We start from the raw sequence: 22943 nt of genomic DNA on the forward strand, positions 1-22943 counted from the left end.
TTCTTTACTGTGGGAGTGGTGAGACACTGCAACAGGTTGCACAGTGAGGCTGTGGATGCTCCCTCCCTGGAAGTGTTCAAAGCCAGCTGGATGGAGCTGTGAGCAACCTGGTCTAGAGGGAGGTGTCCCTGCATATAGCAGAGGTTGGAACTAGATGATCTTAGAGGTCCCTTCCAACACAAACCATTCTATGATTCTACGATCTGTTTTCCTGAGCTGGATGTGTCTGTGGAGGAGAACTGTCATCAGGTATTTTTTGAGGTAAGTCAGTTCAAAAGCAGGTCATCCAAGGAATTTTTTTTTTTTTTTTTTTTTTTGCAGATGCTTCCAATCCACTTCCCAGACACAGCTTAGCTCTTAATGAACACTCACAGAACGGCTTGGGTGGGAAGAGACCTTAAAGATTACCCAGCTGCAACCCTCTGCCATGGGAAGGGCTGCCACCCAACAGATCAGGCTGCCCAAGAACTCTCCTGAAGGTCTTCCTTAGTCAAATCACATCACACCTGTTTTATGCCTAAAGTTTTTCTTAATGCTCTAGTTCTTTTTTGTACTGTTTCTGGGATGTTTGCATACACACTCGAATATCAATATTCAATGAAAAGCAACTAATGATTCCTGATTGACTGCACCTGTGTTTTCTGTTTTTGCCTTAGCTGTTCCCCAGAATTCTTTTTTTAAAAAAATTTTTTTAAAACAGGATGGTTATGTCTTTAAGGTCGGTGACTTTAGCCCTCCTCCTGCTATTACTGTGACCACTTGTACCTGCTCTTCCATTGAACTTTGAGGATTTTATTTTCTATCTCATCTTCTGTAAACTAACATTAGATAGCAATGGATATAGGCATAGAGTTCCCATTTCCCTGTGAAAAAGATGGGGGTCAGGGTTAAGGTTATATGTCTGAACATATTTTACCACATCGTATTAAGCCTGACATTAGTTGATCTGAAGGACATGAGGTGATGGTCTGGACTAGATGACCCCAGTAGTCTTTTACAATCTTAATGATTCTGTGATTAGAGCTCCATTTTTAAAATGTGTTTCTGTACATTATGAACCTAGAGAGAAGTCATCATTAGCATGAGTTAACTGCAGATTTCTGGATTTTTTAGTGATAAATGTAGACATGCTTGAAAATTAAATTTACTGTAAGTTAAACTTCTTATGAGACTTCATGTGTTTTTTTCTTGAAAGTGTTGTAATTACATGGGTAACGCTTTCAAGACTAGTTCTAATTTAGAGATGCTATAACTGCAGCTTTAGAGAACATATAATTTGCTTAAATTATGTACCCAGAGGAAAAAAAAAATGGGAGGATTATTATTGGAAAAAATACATTGGAAAAAAAAAAACAACACCATAGGCTATAAAGGTTTGTGGGTACTATGGAAACTTCACTGGGAAGCCTAAGAAGTTCCAGGCAAATAACAAACAGAGAAAATGCTCACAGTGCAAAGAAGTCTGACGTCAGGAAGCACAACAATTAATGCTACCCTGCCCTCTTGTGTTCCTGTCTGAGGCGGCTGCCTGTACCCTGCACATCTCCCAGCTCACGTCCCTTCCTCAGGCTACAAACACGTTGCTAAAACCCAATGGCACGGCACCTTGACAGCAGGGCAGTCGGAGGATCGCAGGAAGCGGTACTGCTGAAGGCCGAAGTTTGAAGGGGCTGTATTAGATGGAAACACAATCAAAAGCACGCACACATCTTCAATGTGTCATCAGTTGCAGTGCTGTGCGGGGGGGGATGGGATTTAAGGCTTCACTCTGCAACGAGACTGAAGCTGGTAACTATGTGTTAGAGTGCCATAAAAACAGAGGGCCCATTCTGGAGAAAGCAGAACCCAAATCTGAGCGTTTGCCAGCTCAAACCCTACATTTTGGCATTACTTCGATTCTTGTTTTCACTGTTTTATTTATAACCCCAGAGGATAACCAGGGATGAATCTGGCCTGACACCTGCACCTGAAATAAAGAAAAAGGACAGCTTTCACTGCAAGCGATAGCCAACAACAATACTTTCACATGCAGAGGTCCAAAAGCAACAAAATTGGTTTAAAAACAACAAACTCTTCTTTGTGGGATCTGAAAGGAGCCAAACCCCCACAAGGAACAAAAACTCCGAGGGGCAGACGACGAACGCGAGCTGCCACGATGACGTCACGCCCCACTCCGTGACGCCACACTGCCGGGGCCGCACGGGAGCCCCGCAGGAGGGCACAGCCGCTCCGGTTTGGCGGCGGTACCCTAACAGGAGGCAGCTCTGCCCGGCACGGTGCCCGCATTCCGCTCGCAGCTCTGTATCCCGCTCCGTCGGTGCTGACGCTCGCGGCGTTCGCCGAGCGGCCCTTCCGACAGCGTCTTGTAGAAACCAAACAAAACGATTACGAAACGCACAGCGCTGTCCCCCTCTGACATTCACCCTTCTCTGCCCGGCCGCCTCGGAGCCGCCCATCCCTGTCCCCGCGACGGCCAGTGAAGTTACCGAGGTTGCTGGCTGAACTTCGGGCCGAACGCGGCGGCTCTCGGGGTGGCGGACAGGGAGCTCCCGTCAGCGGCCCCCGCCGCGCCGCGTACGGCCGCCTCGCCCTCTAGCGGGGCAGAGCGGCGGCGCCGGCGGCTGGGCGTGCCTTCCCCGCTCCCTCACCCGCCCGCCCGCCGGGGGGACCGCGAGTCAGTCCGGGAGCCGAGCGGAGCGGGGTCGGCGGCGGCGGCAGCGGGCGGGTGGGGAGGTGCCGGGATCGCAGTTCCCCTCGGGGGAGGCGGCCGGAGGGGACGGCGCGGGAGAGCGGAGCTGCCCGAGGAGCCGACCGCACCGCTCTCTCCGCGCCTCCGCCGGCGAAGAGAGTCCGAGGGGAGCCGGGGGCCGCGGGGCAGCCAGCGGGGGTCCGGCTCCCCCTCCCAGCCGACGGGAGGGGGGCGAAGAGGGCCATCTCCCACTTTGGCGAACACTTTGGCAAACACTTTGGCACTTTGCTGGACCCGGAGCAGGAAGGGGTGGAAATATGGGGAAAGTTGGAAGTTGCCTGGTGACTTTGGCCGGACTTTTGCTGGCGGCGGGAGCGCAGACGTTCACAGGTAAGGGGCCGCCTCGCCTGCACCGCGGCTCCGGAGCCGGCGGGGCTTCGCCTCGAGTTCTTTTTTCTCTCCGTCTTTCCGGCGGGGCTGATACTGGAGTTGGTGGGGGAGAGAGAGTCCCCGAGGGACGCGGGCGGGATGCCGCGGCCGGGCCGAGCCCCAGCTCCCTGCCGCCGGCTGCCCGGAGTTCCCCGTTGCCCCGTACGGGAGCAGAGGGGCTCCCCTGCCCCCGGTTCCGGGCGTGAGCAGCGATACTTTGCTCTCGGCGTGCAGACGGTTAATGGCGTGTTCGGACCCCCCTGGCTGCTCCCTGTCCTGTTTCCGTGCTGAGGAAACCCGTACTTTTACACGGGAATGTGGGTTGTGAAATAGTTCAGCGCGCTCCGTTGCAGGGAGTCACTTTGGGGCTTTCTGTTTTGCTTCTCGCACGAAGTTAGCGCGGCTAACAGCAATGGGGGACATCTGGTGTCGGGCTTAGGCTCCGACCCGCTCGGTAGGCTCTGTGCGTCCTGCAGCCCGGCTGCCGAGCGTCGTGTTTGCAGTGCTCTGCGCTGCAGATACCGTGGGTGCTTCTAAACTTTGCTGAAAAACTACCGAATTCCGGTTTTATGTCAGGTTCCGTGAACGTTCTGTGTACGCGGCTGCGTTTCCCTTAGATTATCTTCGGTGTTATTACCGCGGATGAGAAAGAGGGTTCCTGAGCGGGAGGATGCTTTGCACCGAGGTGATACAGGAGGATGATGAAAGCTTTCCCTAACACCCGTGCTAGGTTGAAGCTAGGTGCTAGGTTGAAGCTATGCTCCACAACTGTTTATGAAGCTGAACTCATGCACGTTAGCCCTATAACTCCTTGATATTGGGAATCTGGTGTCCAGGCTTCAGGGAGAGCTCTCGCTTCATTCTGATGAATCCCAAACTCATTGCTGCCCTGCACCAACTGTCGGGTTTCTTGCTTAAAGTTGGGCTGGAACAGCACTTCTGAAGTGACTTACGTATGTGGTACCCTGATGCTCTGCTACAGTCAGCACATAAGTGCCATTCATGTATTCACTTCCATAGCTGCACGCTGTGGCAGCAAACACACAGTGACAGAAAGCACAAATGGTTCAGTGATGTCCTTAAGTGGATTTAATGACCTGTGCATAGGCTTGTGGCAAAAGGGGCGATTCCACGGCTTCCAGTGCACTGACTGAGGGATGCTGAGATCCACGCGTCTCACTGGGGCTGTGGAGGATGTTATGAGGACAGGATCTGGTCTGCTCTCTCCCTGTGTGTGTGCATATGTACCTGTATGTGAAACACTGAATGGAAAGCATTAATGATGGGGCAGGTACTATTTGTTCTTTTTTTAATATTGACTGTTGGCACTCCATTTTTGCACTTCCCCTTTTGAAGTCTGTGCCTGGGAGTCGGTTTTGCTTAGGGGGAAAAAAAAATGCCGTTGCTTTTGTTGAAAGCGTGATGCATCAGTGTCATAGAAATTAAATCACACAAAATTCCTCTCTCGGTGCTTGCCGTCCCCTGTTGCTGATGGGAGTTACATGAATAACCTCTAAAAAGTTTAAAAAACAAATGAAGCAATAAGAAAAGAAAACCAACTCGATGGCTGTTTGAAGCAAAGAATATCAGCGGGTGCATTAAGAAGTCTATGGCGTTTCTTGTTCTGTTTTTGTTTTTGCCTTTTCCTAAAGTAATTGATCTATTTGGCAGAGATTAGTTCTAATGTTACCTTCAGTCATTGTTTTATTTGCATTTCTTATTTAGAAAACAATCATACCAAAAGATCAGATCTTGGCTTTCTAAGGCCTGGAAGCTTTCAAGTAATCTTTGGAAAGCAGCTTAACAGTTAATAACAATGAGATTTTCTCTGAGTCCTTAACTAAGGAACTTAAAATTCTGCAGTCATTGGTTCCAGAAGCAAATGGTTTCAAGAATTTAGATTCGAGACGTGTTGCTGAAAACGTATTATATGGACAATGCTTATTTTAAGAAGTGGCTGGGGTCTTGCTGCAAAGCAAATTGCTTGTTCCTGAGAAACGCTTGCATACCTGGGTTGGCTGATTTCTGTTTATAGTTTTAGCGTAAATATGACAAAGTGAGGCCGCGGGAAGGCTCACAGTGCAGAGTTCCTGGATTGTGTGATGTTGCTGTCACACAAAGTACCACCTGGCTGTGCGGTGCTCCTTCTCCTCCTCCCCCGTGGGTTCTGCAGCTCAGGGGGAGCAGTTCATCCCTGTAGGGGATCTGGGTCAAACCCAAAGATGTGGCAAGTGAGAAGGGACATTGTGTGCCTAAATATTAGATCTTCCATAAAATGTAGAGTTTGGATGTAATGAGTTCTGTCAAACACCAGAATGGGTGGCTGAAATTGAAGGCAGGGAGATGTGTAATAGAATGCAGAAACTGTGCTTTTATAAGGGCATCATGTTCGGGTGGATTTACATTTGCACACAGCCTGAATTCTGAAATTGGTGCTTCTTGCTTATAACCCGACTGACCCAGAGAGGCCTGTTATTAGAGCACACTGTTCTCTTTTGCTGCAGAAAGCAGCAAGGATGTTTATTATCACATTCATTTTATGGTACTTGTGTTGAAAGTTTTCCTTGTCTGAGAGGGGATGGGCCCTGTTGCAGTGCTCAAGAGAGGGGGGTGGCATAGAAATGCTCCTGGGAGGCTCTTCCCAAGTAACTTTGTGCCAGCACAGGAGGCAGCTGGGGAGGAGAATGAGAGGGAGAGAAGGTGCTGCACAGAACTGGAAACTGCTTCGGTTAGGGACTGGTAAAGTTTTTATGTAGAGCACAGCAGTCCCCCAGCTGTTTCATGGAAGAAAAATACAAACCTTGTGCTCTAAATAGATGCCGTGCCTTCACGTTCATCTGTTTCAGTTTTGGGTGTAGGCACTCTTGAAAACAAGAATCACATTTTCCAAAAACAGACGTAAGGAAGAAATGTAACATGCTGAAACTTCCTGAACACCAGCATCGTCACAGTGCTCACAAAGAGGGAGGATGGAAAGAAAGAAAGAAGAGAAATGAAGTCTCTCTAGGTCCAACCACAGCTGAAGGGAAGTTCTTGGCATTCAGAGAAATGTACAGAAAGTAAAAACTTTCTGCTGTAATTAACTTAAAGAGGTGTTTAAAGAGGTTTCTCAGAGTATTCAGGATCTGTGTCTAGAAGCATTTGATAGATACTCTGATTATTTTGCCAACAATGATCTCTACTCGTGTTGTTGTCTTATTTTAACACGTTCTGTGTTTGCTGGTGTTGTTTATTTCACCTGCTCTCCTCCTGTCTGGCAGTGGTTCCCATCCCTGTGCTGTCTGAGGGAAGAAACGCTGGTGAGGATGTGGCGATCTCAGTGCCTGGAGCAGCTGTCAGCCTAGCAGCGCATCTTCAGCTGAAGTGTTAGCATGGGCTTGGCCCTGTGAGCAGGGCGAGCTGTGAGAGAGGGCTTTCAGACCAAGGGCCTCACTGTCAGAGCATTGTGCTGCTCCCGTTTATGCAGGTGAATGATTCGATTTGTGCTCTTCACCCGAGACTAATTGCATTTAAAATGATCCTGCAAATTAGTGGAAGAATGTGAAAGAATCAGCTTCTAATAGGTCTTTATTTTTCAGACCTTTTTTTTTTTTTTTTTTTTGATGATTAGAAACAGATGAAATAAACTTTGTGTTTCCCTATAAATTGGGATGTACTCTGGAATTCTTCAAACAGAATTAGGGTCTGGGCTTTGGGAGTGTCAAAAAAGAAGCTGGGTGGTGAATCTTGCTTTTTCTATTGTTCTACTGTCAAAAGTTAGTAAAGAAACTACACCAGAAATTAAAAATAAACCTTCCAGAAGATTACAAGGATGTAATAACATTGAAATATTCCTGTGATGTCTTCTTCAGCCTCACAACTTAGTCGTCATCAGAATCCATGAGGAAAATAAATTAGCATCCAGAAACAATGTAGCAACATATAGCTTATGGAAAATAATCTGTTTAGTGCTCACAGAAGTGATGGATTGGCAGCTAGAGAACAAATCACAAAAGGTGTCGGGGTAAAGCAAGTAAGCTTCTGGTCTCTGTCTCACAAAATCACTTGGGTCTGATCTGAAGAAATGTGGAGCACGTTTTTCTCGCTCGTATGCTGAGTGGGTCATTGAGTTTGCCATATCGAGGGGTTTGCTGGTGGCCTGGGCACTTGTGCAGGTTGCTGCTGGGACATGGCTTCATTTTGCATCATTGGGCTCAGCTGGTGGAGATAACAGGCAGAGACCTGTTGGAACACAGCGCTATTGTTGGGTTGGAACCTGAGAGCTGATCCTGAGTTTGATGTGTTGCATTTTGATAGTGATTCTCTTGAGTGGTTCTGAAAATTTCACCGGGAGTAAATTGTTTATTAATGTACGAGTGCATCTGAATTACTTTGCTTCTGCTCTGTTTTGGTAGGAAACATTGAAAAGATCCTCTTTATTTCATTTGATTTTGCTGATAATTTCCAAACGTGCATTTTTCATTTAATGTGTATTAAAAGGGATTTCAGGAAGCCAAAGACAATTTGGAACATGCAATAATAAATTTAGTAATAAACTTTTTAAAAAGAAATATTACTATGCTGCTTTCCTCTCTTTCCTTCTCTGTGCTCACATATTTATTTATGCTGTTGCAGCACAGGAGCACTTCCTGAGTCTGCCTGCTGTGATCTGCTGCTGATCACTAGGTGTAGCTGCATGTCTAAATCCACTTTTCTAAGTGTAAAAAGAGGCAGGGCTGAAAGCTGGGCTTCGAACTTGGGAGGTCTGGGAATTTTTGTCCCCTTAAGAATTCTAATCTATTGGGTTGTTTGGTTTTGGTGGTTTTTTGTTGTTGTTTTTTTTTTTTCTCCCCAGTTTGCTTGTAACACAAATGAACTCTTTGTCGTGTGTAAAAATGCTGTTTTCAATATCGTTGTTAGCATTCAGTGGAAGGGTGAAAGCAGGCTGTAATAGAACAAACTGCATGGAGTTGCAGAGAAATTGGTAGTACTTTCCTAGTGGTTTATATGGAAGGATTATTGCTGCAGAGGTGTGATAAGGTTATATCTTAACCATCTTGATTGACCTGTAGATGCGTTTTAAAGCAAAGCTGGAGTGTTGTGAGAGTATATAGCTTCTTAATGCATTGTGAGGAGGCTTCTGCTCTGTTCAAAGTGATTAGTTTCAAAGATGATTTTGCTGTCGGTGGAATCCTGCGCTGATTTTGTAAGAGTGTTTTGTAGCTGCTTAAGCCACATCACTTCCTTCAGTGTTACGAGGAGTTTAAGGAGGGTGAGTCCCCATACATGCTTTAAAAATGAAGGAATGATGTTTTTATGCCCACATTTCTGAGAGCAGTAACAACAAAAATAAAGGTGTTACACCTCTGACAAATACTTTCAGTAGCTGCGAGGAATAAGAAAGGAACGATTCAGCCGTTTCACTCAGCCTGACCCTTTGCCACTTAAGAAGCGATGGTGGCAAACGAAGTAATGACCGCGTTTGTTCAGATGAAAGCACGGGAGTGTTAGCAGGAGGGAGTGCTGAAGGCAGGTTGGAATTCGAGTGTTTGGGGAGGAAGATGTGAAAGAGTGGAAGAGATGTATCTTGCTGGGAAGAGAAATGTCCTAGGAAAAGCTGAACTATCAAGGCAATTAAACTGCATTTGGAAATGCATGGAAAACATACATGGATTTATAATTATTCACATTTTTGTATTTTTGCCATCTTAGTTTTGAACACACTTGTCTCCTTATACATGCAAGGCTTAAATAGTTCCTCCGATGGCTTTACATAGCAATGGTTGGTTATCTTTACACATATGATGAAGTGTAATGATGTTAATGACCTTCAGTTTTTCTTTTTCCATGTGGAATGGTGCAAAACCAACATTTCTTCCATAAGCTTTTTTCTTTTTTTTTTTTTCTTCTCTTTTTCCCCTAGATATTTGTAGTCTGCCCTGATTTAGAGAGCAGTAGGGATCTCTCATGAAGAGACCCTTTCTTTTCTTTTTTTGCTTTTTAATCTACAGGTGTCATTGTAAATATCTTTTACAGTGCTACTTTGTTAATCACAAGAGATGTGATTTTGCTCCAGAATAACTAATAGATAATTACCTCTTTCATCACTGTAGCTCTTCCATCTTTTAGGGGAGTGAAAGAAAGCATCACATGCCTGTAAGAGCAGTGCTGCTTTTTCCACCCCCCAAGGTTTATGACACACTGGGTTTGGGAAACTTTTCAGAAGGATTGTGTGTTATTAGCTTGAATCTTAAGGGTAGCTCTGTTAGGTGAAATCATGCTTTTTATTTTTGCTGACAATATTGTAACGTAAGATTGAGGAGGATATTACTGGGGTTTCTGTGCACTTCCAAGTGGATGGGTAGTGGGCCAGCAGCACCTTAAGGCTTTGTAAAAGAGTTGGTCTTGCAGGTAAATGAATAGAGTGGCTTTTCACATCTCTTCTTCCAGTGAATGTAGACTAGGCTGAGTAAATAACTCTTGTCCATGATGTGCATTTCTATACTTGTGTGTATGCTTATAATCTAAGCACTAGTTCATATGTTCACGTTTTAAAAAGTTGATGAGTTATTGCCCTTTAGTGAGCTATTGCATTTTTCATGGTGTACTGGAGCCGAGGGAAGTTTATTTTTTCCTTTTTCCTCCACACTTGAGGTTAACCAATCCCTTATCCATGGCTTATTTGGCATTTCACGACCACAAAAATGGTCATCTGCATGTGTGTCTTAACATTTTGATTGCTAAGTCTGTGTAGCTTCTGAGAGTACGTAGAAGATAACAGACCTCCAGTTTTGAAAAAGAATAGTACCAGATCCTATCTCAAGCAGAGCCTGAGATTTCCTAAACAGCTTCAGGTTGTCCTCCACCTACAAAGGGTCTCACCTGTGGTATTTCCAAGTTCATATTTTTTTCCAGGTTTAACATCTACTTCAGCTAAAAATCAAAAACAGACATGCAAATCAACTTCCATCTCCAGGAACCGTGTTGTGCCCCAGATCTGACTGTCCTTGCTGTAGCTGCTTGGTACAGTTATTCTCTCTTCTTAAGGGATTAGTGAATTTGTTTTGTTTGAATAGGAGTCCGTTATTATCTGTTCCCTCTTGCATTCTTCTAGTAAATAAAATCACTGCAAGAAGTCCAGGGCTTCCTAACAACTTCTCAGTCTGCTTGAAATATGCTCACATACTGGGTACAAACTTGCATGATTGAGGAAATGTATCTGTCTCAAGCTTTAACTCTGTTTGCATATCCATATAGGACTGCATGTCATTTGTTCTAATGACTGTGATGTTTTTATCAAATGGTGTAATTCAGTATCAACAATGTCTGAGGATTATAATTTTTGGAATTTTTGGTATTTTGATAGTGTAAGATCTCTTTTCTTTCAGTGCTTTAAGATGTCCCATAAAATCTTACCAGGGAAATGATTTCCTCGCCCAGTGGAACTTTTTGAGCCTGGAAGTTTTTTCTATCTCCATGTTGGAATGATATAGTGGAACATGAAGTGTGCTGCTGGAGCACAGCATGCAGAAGACAGATGTAGATTTTAATTCCTGTTGTATTAGCCAGTTGCTTAGTGATCAGATCTTCTGCCTAGTGGGAAGCCTGAATTGAAGTATATGCTCTGGCATTTCACTGTGGTACAGGTATCTTCATAGTTAATCTTTTCTAATCTTTTTTTTTTTTTGGGGGGGGGGGGTTGGTTAGTTTTGACCATTACTGAAGAGTCTTATTTATTTATGTATTTATGCTGATGTTTAAGAACCCCTACATTTTCTTTGGTAAACATTTTTACGGCATGAGCAGTGAAAGGGGAAGGTCAGATTGGATATCAAAAAAAGGTTCTTTGCCAGAGGGTGCTCAGGCACTGGAACAGGCTTCCTCAGGTAGTGGTCATGACACCTTCGTGGAGCCAGGAGTTGGACTCAGTGATCCCTCTGGGTCTCTTCCAGCTTGGGATGTTGTGTGATTCCATTTGGAGAACATTTATAGCAGCCACTGACCACCACTTACAACTCCAAGCTTCCCCAAAAACTCGATGGTATACTTAAATACTGTCACATATTTAGGAGATAAAGACAGTTGTGGACATTCACAGAAAGTGTAGTACTCAGTAGGGTAGTTCTTATGCTAATTGCTGAGAACTGCTATAGCCTTTTTTCCTTTCATGTTCCATTTTCTGAATTGTAGATGAAGATTATTTTACAAAGCACCGCATACAATGTAATATAAGCTCTCTACATAACACATCACTTCAGCTGTTTTTCTTTTTAACTTCTGCAGAGGCAGCTATTCCTGAAGTAATTACACAGCTATGTAAGATCAATTGTTGTCCTAGTAATAATTTTAAGTCACCATGCAGCTGATACCCTCTTTACTGTCATCAGATAGTCATCTTGACAGACATCTTGACATGACAGAGATGTCATCTTGATTCAGTCCTAGCTCAGAACTTCTCAAAGCACCTTTCTCTGCTGTGAGCACCTTCCTGAATATGAAAACAACCTGTTTGGGTTGGGTCTGTGATTGTCAAAAGAAACCAACAACACTAAACACGATTTAAGTTAATATTTATTTAAAAACCTCAGGGGTTGGAAATGAGATGGGAAGCCTGTACATTGCCCAGCACGACTATGTTCTGTTTATAGTGACACCAAAGCACGTGGGTTGAAGATCACACATCAAGCTCATGAGGTGTGTTTTATTTATTTTTACACTGAGAATTGTTGTTAGAATTTCCTACATACATCTAGCCTAGTTAAGGATTTATGTGAATTAGCCTAGCATTTTCTTTTCAGCATTTGGAAATGATTGCACTTTCCGAGTTTTATTTGCTTTCAGTGTTTGAGGAAAGAACACACCCTTTAGGACAAATATGCACTGAAATGGTGTAGGGCTCAGAAGCCCAAGAAAAGTTGAAATATATTCTTCACAAATAAAAAAAATCTGTGTTCCACAGCAGCAGTGCAGCAACAGCAGAAGTGAATTTTTTTTTTTTTTTTTTTAAAGTCTTGCAGAAACTTCAGAGCTGAAGCTTTCCTCTACAAACCCTTAACAGAAAGTCATTTTGTTCACTAGAACATTATTTCTTTGCATCCTGACTACTGGGGAATTGGATGTTACCCATGTTAGGAACTTCACACAGCTGCAGAAAAGAGGTTAAACAACACTGAAATTACCCCTTATAAATAATATTCCTCAGCTACCTCTGTTGTATATGCAGGTGTAGACAAGCATATGACTGTGTGTGTGGGTTGAAGTGATGGATCTGCTAGCAAACAGTGCACACTTCAGCCTTTTTCAACTGTACCACCCTCTGTCACATAGTGGGCTTGTAGTCTTGAATGTGGATAGGAGCTTGAGTTGGCAGTAGGGCTGAAACCTTAGTTGTTGTATTTTTAAATGGAGAAGTTTAGAGTAAAGATAGGGCTCGGTGTTGTTGCGTCACCAGGGTGGCTTCAGTAGGAGTCAGTCTGTTTCAACTGATGCACACTCACTTTCTGCTTTTGACATGCCTTCTCTCATTTCTTACAGAAAAACATTCGGTCTTTGAACATCTAAATTCTTACCTCAGGAGTTACCTGTTTTGACTTGGCGAGGAATGGAAATTGAAGGCAGCCGTGTGCTTCTTCTTGTGTCAGGCAGGAGCTACTCGGGAGATTTGGGCACGCATTCAGTTGCATCATGGAAGCTTGCATTTTGAAAGCTATTGCTTGCCTGTCAGTTCTGTTGTGTTGCAAAATTTAAGTCAGTTTCTGAAGTGTAGCCCAAACTTGAAGAGTTTGTAATGAAAACTGTCCATATTTGTGAGGATCTCTATTTCAAAAATGAATGGAGACTCGCAGCTTCCTCAATTGGTACACAGTAAATCTGCCTCAGTGAAGTAGCATCTGACAGACTTGTTCCCTTCAAATCCATGCTTATGGTGGGTGGATGGCAGGAGCTTTGGGAACCACTCACTGTAAGTGAGAAATCTCACATTTCCAGAACTGGCTGTGGTAGTCTTCACAGTCTGCAGAGTGCTGTGCTAGATTTACAGCCGTAAAAAGTTAATTCTGGCTTGTGTGACAGAAGATGTGCATTTACAGACTTTGTGAAGTGGAACTGCAGAAAAATCAGATCTGTATTCTAGAAACTGCCATTGAACAAATAGATGATATTCACCAGTAGCCCCATTCACATGATTTCAGTGCTTTGACTCTACGCAGTGGTCTAGCAATAAAAGAAAGAATTGGCCAATTACAGTAATCTGCTAGAGCTCTGTACTCTAGAATTTTGTGCAGAGAAAGAGGGAGGGCTCTTACCTGCTCTCAGTTCTGTCTAAAATTGCACTCTTAACACCATCCATTCTGCAGCAGATAACACACATATTTAAAAAAGCTGTTAACCACAGGGCCACCTCTAAGGTTGTATTGCTCAGCTGCCACCTCTCACACCCTCTCTGCCTCCTTCTCCATTTTCCTGTCTGCCCCTCATCACCATGTTCCACACACCAGAAGGCACTGTGGCCTTTCTCTGCCCCCTCTTCCCAGTTTGGAGATTAATATTCACATTTAGGTAAGGGCATATAACCTCTGGAGGGCTAAAATAGGGCTTAGGGACAGAATTTCTGACTGCCTGATTACTTTTTTATACCAAGAATGTGTGATTTTTTTTTTTTTTTTCCCCTTTCTCCTGTGGCAGATTAGATCAAAGTGGTCCCATGCATATGTTGTGACACATGCCAGGAAAGCATGTGTTTATGTGTAAATAGTGTAAGTGAGCAGGGCTGAGGTTTTGCTTTGCTTTGCACTTTGCAGCTACAGCAGGCAGTGCATGTGGAGAATGAGGTACTGCAGCCAGATCTAGATTTCAGACCAGATGGACGTTATTCATAATAATATTTGGGTGTTAATGGTTTTTATTGCAGTGTGAAGTAAATTGTTGTTGTTCTTGTTCTTCAAGCTGAAGAGAATCACTTGGCACTATTAGTATATAAAAAATTGAAAATGAATGCAGTCAGTCTTGGTCATGCTGTAAATAATTCCCGAAAGCTTCTGAAGACGTAATAAGTACAGCTGGGCAGGTGTTGCACAAGTAGTGTGAATAGCCCAGTATCAGCATTTTGTAGGGCTGCAGCTACAGGGACATGGATAGCCTTCAGAAAAATTCATCTGCAACTCTTTTCCTTGTGGTTAAAGTGCCGTTAAGTGTTATGTGAGATATCACATATCTTCTCTGAATCTTCTGTTTAGGCAGAGAGGAAAATGCAGAAATTTGTGTCACATAAATCTGCTTCCTTTCTTAACATATACAGAATAAACATTGTATACAAACATTTAGAAAAAATGTTGCCTTTTTATTCAACTCCTGCAATTAAATATTGTTATATTGGTGCTTTGGCTTAATGTGTATTTCATACAATGTTGACAGGTTAATTTTGGCTGTTATTTTTATGTGCACTTCAAATGCATGTAAATGTGCATGAAACGTGCTCTGTGCGAGCTTGGAAATGGAGCAACAATAGTGTAAGTTCATATTTCTTTCTACCAGTTTAAACTGTGCTTTAAGATGAGCTTGAAAGTTCCTACTCAGTGTGGAATGTGCAATATGTCGATGTGGTTCCTGTTGATGAAGGTTCGATATAGGAACAGGATGCCAGCCATGCTCACAGCTGTGTACAGCACAATGTGTGTGCTCTCCTGGGCAGATGCTGAAGAGGTTTATTAAAGCATACAAGTTGTTTCTTCATATTGGGAGTGAAAGATTCCTTCTTAATCCTCATATGGCTGCTGTCGCTGCTGGAGTGTTAATAGATAGTCTAATTTGTGAGCTAAATTACTAATTGTATTACGAGTCTAAACCTTATTAAGCCTTCTGTGTAGAATTAGATCACAAAGCTTTGGGAAACTGAATCCTGGTTGGGTTTGGTCTCCCCTCTTGAAAGACACAGGGAAGAGTTCCTGGCTTCAGAGCTACAACTGAGCTCTGTCACTGCCTGCTCTGTCATTGATGGGGTCAGAAGTTGGAAGCGGGGAGGCTCTGAGGGTAGACCCTAAGTCTCAGTTACATGAAAGCAACACAGTTCTGTAGATGAATACAAACTCTTTATAATGTAAGTGGAGTGAGTTACCAAAGTTAGTTCCAAAGTTCAGCCCACCCAGAGATGGGCAATCACTCAGCTGTGCTGTTGAGTGATGAGCACTTTCTCAGCTGTTGTGCTTTCAAGCTCAACTGGGTCACCTGAGGTGGCTCTTGTTCTTTGCTCTGTTTTTGCATGGAGTCAGCCTGCTAATGCAGCCCAGCTGGAGACGGAGCCCATTGCCTCCAGCAATGGATCAGTAATAAATAAACAAAGTGGGGCTTAATGGATTTTGACATCCCTTTCAATAAATTTTTATGTTGGTCTGTAAGCTTGTGAACTCTTGTGCCTTTGATGTAGGAATGTTGCACCCATGGCAATTCATGTTCTTTATGAGAAAATGTTCACATTTACTCAATATATTTTCCTGTATATACATGAGATATGTTCCCAGTGGTATTAAGTTTTTCTCTGTGGTTCTGCACTCTAAACTGCTGTGAGGAACTCTTCTTCTTTTACATCTGAAGTTACCGGAGACTTATATGTTCCTACCTTTATTCTGTACTGCTGTAAGCTAATGGCATTTGAGAAATATAGACAATAAATGAAAGTAACAGGATATATATTTTGTCACATCATCTTTGTATTTTAAAGAGATTTTTCTAGGAAATGTATCACTAAATGTGACACAAATAGAATACATTAATACAAAGTTTAGTGTCTGTTCTGAAAGAAGAACCTTCAGAATGTTATCCACACTGCCTTATCACATCTCTGTGAGCAGAGCAGCCCAAAGCCCTGCTTAGAGGTAACTGCCTCCAGGTGTGGCTGTTGGGTAGGGGTCTGTACAGCTCCCACACTGATTATTGTGCTTACTGTTGTTTTTTAGTTTAGGTGTTGTGGTGTTTTTTTTTTTTTTTTTTGTATGTTTTACCTGAATTTTCTTGCATTTTCTTACTCAAGCACAGTATATCTTGATACCAAACTAGCTGCTGTTTCTCATTGGCTTAGTGTGCGTTCACACGATTGCCTACTTGTTGTCTCCTAATTTAACCTGAAACAGCATTAATAGCACACTAATGTTGCTGGGCAACACACCTGGGGCTGGGCTAGGCCTCTGGGTGAGATGGGGCCAGCACATGGGCCTGAATTAGGCTGGGGGTCATTCTGTACCACCTGACACCATGCAGAAGGGTATAAAGCTGTGGGCAGTTGAATGGTCCTGCTTGCTGCTTGGGGGCTGCTGTGCATCAGTGTGTAGGGTAAGTTTTGTATTGCTGGTAGGGTGTTGCATTGTGCCATGCATTGATAAATGGTGAGTAATCTTATTACAGCTATGTATATATGGTTATTGCTGCCTTTTAGTTTCCTTTTTGCCCGTGTGTCTTAGTAATTGGTATTTAACTCAACCCATGAGTTCTGTTTTCTTCCCAGTTCTCTCCCTCATTCCACTCAGGGGGCATTGTGCGACAGCCATGTGATGCCGAGCTGCTGCTGGGTTGAACTACAACAGTGCCTTTTTGTACCCAACATGGGGTGGGTGATATTAGCACAGACTAGGTCTCTGTTGGAAATGCAGGGCCTGTTGTGGAGTTTGGAGCAACTCTCCAACCTCAGGGCTGACTCCTCTGAGGCAATCAATTTCAGGTGTACCCGTACAAGTGAAAGCAAACTGTGGCCTGCACTCTGCTGCTAGAGGGATTGAAAAAAAGCATGTTGGTGATACTGGTTATGGAATGTCACTTGGCTGCTCTCTTGACTCTATGTTTAAAACAAACAAGCTGGATTAAGTAGGTCACTCTTCTGTGATATATGTTAAGTAGTGTTGGTCATCTTCTTAGTCTGACCTTGGTTGGCTTTACTTATTTTTGGGATGTCTTACACTGCCCCCACTCCCTGAAGGATAAGTGATAACTGCACACTCCTGTAGTTTTTTTCTTGGTTTTCGTTTTGTGCAACAGGCCACGTTTTCAATGAATACAGGAGAAGCAAATAAGAAGAACCCCAATATTATGTCACATCACTAACAAGTACTGGTGTCCCTTACTGGGGGGGTATTACAACATAAACCAGGGCCTCGAGTCTTGGTTTCTTCCTGTTGGTGGCAGTGACACAGAATATATAGCAGCTTCCTCTGTAGTTGCTGACTAAAGCAAGTAACTAAGTGACCTTAATTTGGAGAGTTTGTATGCTTGAATGTACTGTTGTACCTTTCCTGGATATATGGAACAGAATATGGATCTCATGTCTTTGGATGGCATTGCTTCAGATTTTTATATTCTCTTTGGTACTCCTTAAAGAATATCAGATGCAAAGCCTTTTCTTCAAGGCACATCTGAAAATGAATAACGAGGTAATAAAAAAAAAAAAGCCTCCTCCATTAAACCCCAAGTAAAGTCTGTGCCACTGTTTTTGGCCTTTCTGGGGCTAGGAGGGAAACAGGTTGGAGTAAGCAGCAGTGGGAAGAAAGTACTGTGGGTATTCAGCTTGGCAGTCTGGTAGTCATGAGAGTAACCATCTTCATCAGTATTCTTTGTGATGATTTTAGCTACTCAGTGACCTGAGTTAGATGCCCAATTTCAGAATATGGTTTTTGGTAGATACACCCTTTACTGAACTCTCAACACAAGCTGCTGGTAATGTTGAGGGGGTAGGACACTGCTGTAATGCTGTTAGAGCTGTAACAAAATCTGTCCTGAACTTGGTAACCATGCACCCAACTGGACAGTGGTGGTGTCTGCAACCAGTCCATGTTGCTTATCTTGATTAGGATGTTCTCATCTGTAGTAGAGATGCAAAGTCATGGCTTGAACCAGTGATTGAGCACCTGGTAGGAAGGCAGGGCCAACCCAGGGGAGCTCAGGTGCATGCAGTGCCTCTGAGCGACTGGAAAGGGTGGAGACAGGATCCACCCCTTCCCAGACTCCAATTAAGAGTTGGCAGTGGATGTGAGTGTATCTCCCTGGAGATCCCTGCCTACCTGAGCCCTTCCAAGGGTAAGCAGATTTTTTCCTTTGTTTCTGAGCCAGTGGCTGCTGTGTTAAACATATCCTCACTTGCTGTAGCCTAGGATTTTGCTATTCCTCTATCACTGCTGTGCTTTCCATTGCATTATAGCATTACACTATCTTTGTGTGTGGAGATGCAGATTTTAAGATCTCTTGGTGAACAAAAGTTGCTGTTACCTGCTCTTTTTACAGAGCACCTGCTGCAGTAAAGCTTGCTTCTTCTTCCACCCCACTTCAGCATTTTTCCTTATGCTCCTTCCAGCAGCAGCCTATTTGCTTTGTGTGTCCCTTCCTTCAGGGTAGGAACAGTGCAGCTCTGCCTGCTTTGATCTGCAGGACTTGGGAAGAGTAAATCAAAGAGCAAATTGCCTGTGTGCTTTTGAGTCATACTCATCCAGTGAGCCATGATTTAAGTCAGGAAGGAAGAGTTTGAATAACATGTGAGGTTGTTGTTTTTTTTTTCCTCTTGTAAAAAAAGTTTTCAAACTCTGAGGAAGGGGGTGGGAGGACAGTTGTCAGATAATTACCTGCTTTATAATGCTAATGATGGGATGTATTACACATTAATAGGGGACTTTCTCTTGCCACAGGTAGAATCTCCCAGTGGGAGTTAAAGAAAAATTCTGTTTCAGAAGTAGGGAGAGATGGAAAAAACTGGCTGTCAGCTTGTGCATGGCAGCTTGAGAGCTGGAATTGCTATTTGAAGCCAGGGGAGATGCATTTCAAACCTTTGGAAACTTCATCTGGAGGCCGGAGTGGAACTTGGAGGCCTGGTGGATCCCATCCAGCTTGGGCTATGCTGTGTTTCTCAGGAGCCTGGGCTGGATTAGGCAGAAAATTGCTTCTAGAATTTTCCTGGGGTTACTATTCTGTTGTGTGAAATACAGGGACAATTTGTGCATGGACAAGAGGCATTATAAAAGCATTGTGAAGTAAGAGCATTTCAAGGTACGTTTAGTTACTGTGCTTTTCTGCTTAGACTTGCTTATGGTCTCTGTATTGCATTTGTGTGGCGGGAGTTAGAGAGTTGGTGTTTATTCCTAGAGGAGGGAACAATTGTGTGCTTAGGATGGGAGGAAAAATAAAAAGGGAAAAAGCATAACTATGCAGTTGATATGTTAAATGAATTTTAAAGTTGGTGAGAAGAGGCATTCAGAGATGAGAATGCTTGGGGGGAGAAATGCAAGCGCGCTGGAGCCGTTTCCCCTTGAGGGCTTAGGCAGGATTGAAGAGAAGTGGTGCATACTGAAGCCTTGTTTATAGTCTTTCACTTACTGTTAATAAAACAGGGATGTTCTAAAAGGTTTCCATAATTAAAATGCAGTCCTTGAGTGTAGTGTGTTTTGAGAATGGGCTAAAGGCCTGCTGCCTCTCTGACTGCTTAAATCACTACTTATGAAATACTGCAGTGGACTTAGTTTTTTGAAGTTGTTTTCAATCAGAATGATGTTAGAAATGTGGGGTATTGAATAAATGAAAACAGAACTTATGGGGAAGCTGATAAGTGTACAAATTGACTGATTAGTAACTAATTACCAGTACAGAGATTTTTTGCCTCTTGTTTTGTTGTTGTTGTTGTTTTTTTTTTTTTTTTTTTTTTTGGCTGAATATTAATAAATCTGGCTTATTTCTGGGAAACAGCAAGTTATAATGGTCTTCCAGAAATTCATAACAAAAAAGCTAAGGAATTAGCATAATAAATAATTATTGCTTCCAGGGTTTTTATTGTTAAGATAATAAAATGTTAAAAAGCAAACCACTTGAGTAGAAAGTAATTGCACTGACAAGCACCACACAGCGAGCATTCACAATAAAGTAAACCTTCCCTCAATGTCAACCTGATTTGCTATCCACATAAATGCTTCCTCACATTATGGAAATGTGCTTTTTCTATCAACGGAAAAGAATAAAACTCCAGGCATCTAATTAATCTTGTCTGACGTATGATTTCATACTCAGGTTAAAACACGAGGCAGGTAGGTCTATTTTTTCCTCCCTCTTTGTGCATGACCACAGGCAAATCTCTCCATTAATGTCAAGCTGCATCTGCGTGTCTCCATCTCTGCCACATGTCAGTCATTAATGCATTAGTGTTGCCTGTATTGGATTCATATGCACCAGTTTTTCTGTCTGAGGGCCTTGTAAATAGGAAGCTGCAAGAGTTGTGAGCTGTACATCACAGGCATCTCACCTTGACCGTCGCTGTATGGGAAGAGGGACTCTAATGTATAGGAAGAGGATCGGATGTGGTACTTTGTAGTGGAATTTCCAAGTTAGCATGACCCAGCGGGGGAAGGAAACAAAACTTGGCTTTGGTACTTTCATTGATTCAGAACGCTCTTGTTAAATTCAAAGAACTTTTAATAGTACCTAACTGTGCTACTGGTGGTGTTGTAGGCTTGTTGATGGCAGAACCACTTCGAGAAAACGCACAGACAAACAGAAAGTGTCTGCATTATGGGTGTTTTATTTTCTGAAATTCTGCTTAATGGTTTCTGCCAGAGGCAGCATGCGCCACTCGAAAATGTGGTGGCTTGACCTTGAATGCTAAAAACCTGTGCAACTCTGCTCTGTTTTTACATCTGTAGGTATGATATGAAAGGATACTGTTAAGAACTTGAGTCCAAATAACAAAACCTTGGCTTGTTCTTGAAAATGAAAGCGGTAACCTCAAGGTTCTGTAATTAAAATAAAGCTAGCAAACTGAAAAATTGTTTCATGAGCACAGTGCATGTATTAAAATATTTTCTTGTACAGTTTACATGCAGAATCCCATGGGATTCAAATGGGAAGCAAATATTTTCTTATGAAGTCCAAAAGTAAGAGGAATAATGTTTTTGTTTCATTGACTGAGTGCAAAACAGTCACAGGTAAAGGAGATCTGTAGTTTTGTTTTCTCTTGTTTTCAAAGTTATCTTCTAGGCTTTAACTTCTGTTTCCGAAGTTTGTCTCCTACTTCATACTGAGTTAGTAAGTGTCGTTTGTGACTGAAATTATTCTTCTTTGTATCCTAAAGACAGGACTGGATCCTGTTTGGAAGAAGTGTTGCATAGCAGCCCATAGTTGTAGTCACATAGCACTGTTATCTAGAAGCCCATTCTGTAAATCCCTTTGTAAAGGTGATGAAGAATCCTTATAAGAAGTGTACTGCATCAAGCAAAATGCTTACATATTTTGCATAATTGTGAAAGCTATTGGTTACATACAAATAGTATGACACCAGGAGGAGTCAACAGGCAAAACTGTAAATGAGAAATGTTCTCCAGAGGACAAGCAATGTTGCGTATATGGCTGCTTTTTGTGTTGCCTGCCTCGTGTGGTACCTGCTTCTGAACAGTGACAGGTCTAAGCCTTGTCAGATGAATTAACTTTAAGCCCCAAAGGATTTATTTGTGATTGGCAACTGTGGCTTTCACTTGTCATTGTGATGCTGCTTGGTTCGGGCTTGGTTTAGTATAAGAGAATCATAATATTTGGAAAAGACCACTAAGATCACCCAGTCCAACTGTCAGCCCACACCCACCATGCCCACCAACCACATCCCTCAGTGCTGCACCTACACATTTCTTGAACACCTCCAGGGATGGTGACATCACCACCTCCCTGGGCTGCCTGTGCCACTGCTCAGATGCCCCTTTGGAGAAGAAATTTGTTTGTGACTGTTGGAACTGTCTTCTGGTAGCCCTGAAAGACAACCTTACTATATGAAGGTAGAAGCTAGAGCCAGGAAATTAACTCTGTGTCCTGACTATGAGGTTCTTGCTGTCAGCTCTTCCCTTGGTGTTTCCTGGCAGTTTGCCTTTGAGAAGCAGAACTTCTCAAGAAGAAGTGCAGTAACACAGCTTTACAGTCCACATTTGTAACTTTTTGCACCTTCAAGTCTGGCTGTTACTGCTCTTACAGTTTTTAAGAGCTTGTGAAATGTAGATGTGAAGTAGCAGAATGCCTTGCAGGTGCAAGTCATGGAGGTACAAGCCGTAGATCTTGTTCAGAGATCAGTCACAGTGCTCTGCATTTCTGTGCTGCGATTTCTTTTCAGTTGCTTGTAGAACAGATGAGTGTTGCAGAGCCATTCAGGCAGGCAGGAAGTTCTGCAGATCACTTGGCCCAGCCCCTGCTCAAAGCAGCATTGACTTCAAAGCTGGGTCTAACTGCTTGGGGCTCAGTCTCTTCAGTTCTGAGCATCCGCAGCGATGGGAATCCGCAGCCTCTTTGGGTTCTGCAAACTTGTAAAACAGGAGCTTTAAAAATGTCTGTTTTGCTAGGTTAGTACTTCTGTAGAGGAGAAAAAAGTTATCAAAGAAGAAATATTCCAGAGTATATTAAAACTTAAAAAGTGGGAGCTCAAGAATTTTTTGTTAAGGCTTCTGAATGCATGTTGTTTGAAAAATGTCTCCCTGGTTCTTCTAAATACCCCTCTGTTGTGTTGACAAATACTTTTCAGTGCTGAGAATGTTAACTTCTGTTGCTTTCCGTCCGGCTTTGAATGAAGTATTCATACTGAACAGTATGAATGTGACCTTACTAGTAGCTGCTTCAAATGGGTGCTATTTTTCAAATAAAGTAACCTGTAACATGTAACATATTAGACATTCCAGAAGACATTCTAATTTGATTTTAAAAGTCACATGGCTTAAAAGCGTGCACTTACGATTTTCATAGCAGAAATGTTCCTTGCATGGTGCCAGCATTTTCATCTAATATTGGAGAACACTGGAACTCTCTCTGGAGAAGACTTTTTTTTTTTTTTTTTTTTTTTCTGTTTAAAAACGAAGAC

At 43.0% G+C, this 22943-nt stretch overlaps 1 protein-coding gene across 1 annotated transcript in view; it reads left to right on the plus strand.

Moving 5' to 3' along the window:
- Positions 1-3006: 3006 nt before the first annotated feature.
- The window catches only part of PTPRM (protein tyrosine phosphatase receptor type M), a gene marked incomplete at both ends in the record, with an annotated part of 447044 nt that continues 427107 nt past the window's right edge, over positions 3007-22943 (plus strand). The window contains one exon of the mRNA XM_079533291.1: positions 3007-3079. Coding sequence (XP_079389417.1) covers positions 3007-3079 — 73 coding nt within the window. The remainder of the gene's footprint in view (positions 3080-22943) is intronic.

The sequence above is a fragment of the Tetrao urogallus genome, assembly GCF_951394365.1.
Source record: "Tetrao urogallus genome assembly, chromosome: 3".
Taxonomy (NCBI): domain Eukaryota; kingdom Metazoa; phylum Chordata; class Aves; order Galliformes; family Phasianidae; genus Tetrao; species Tetrao urogallus.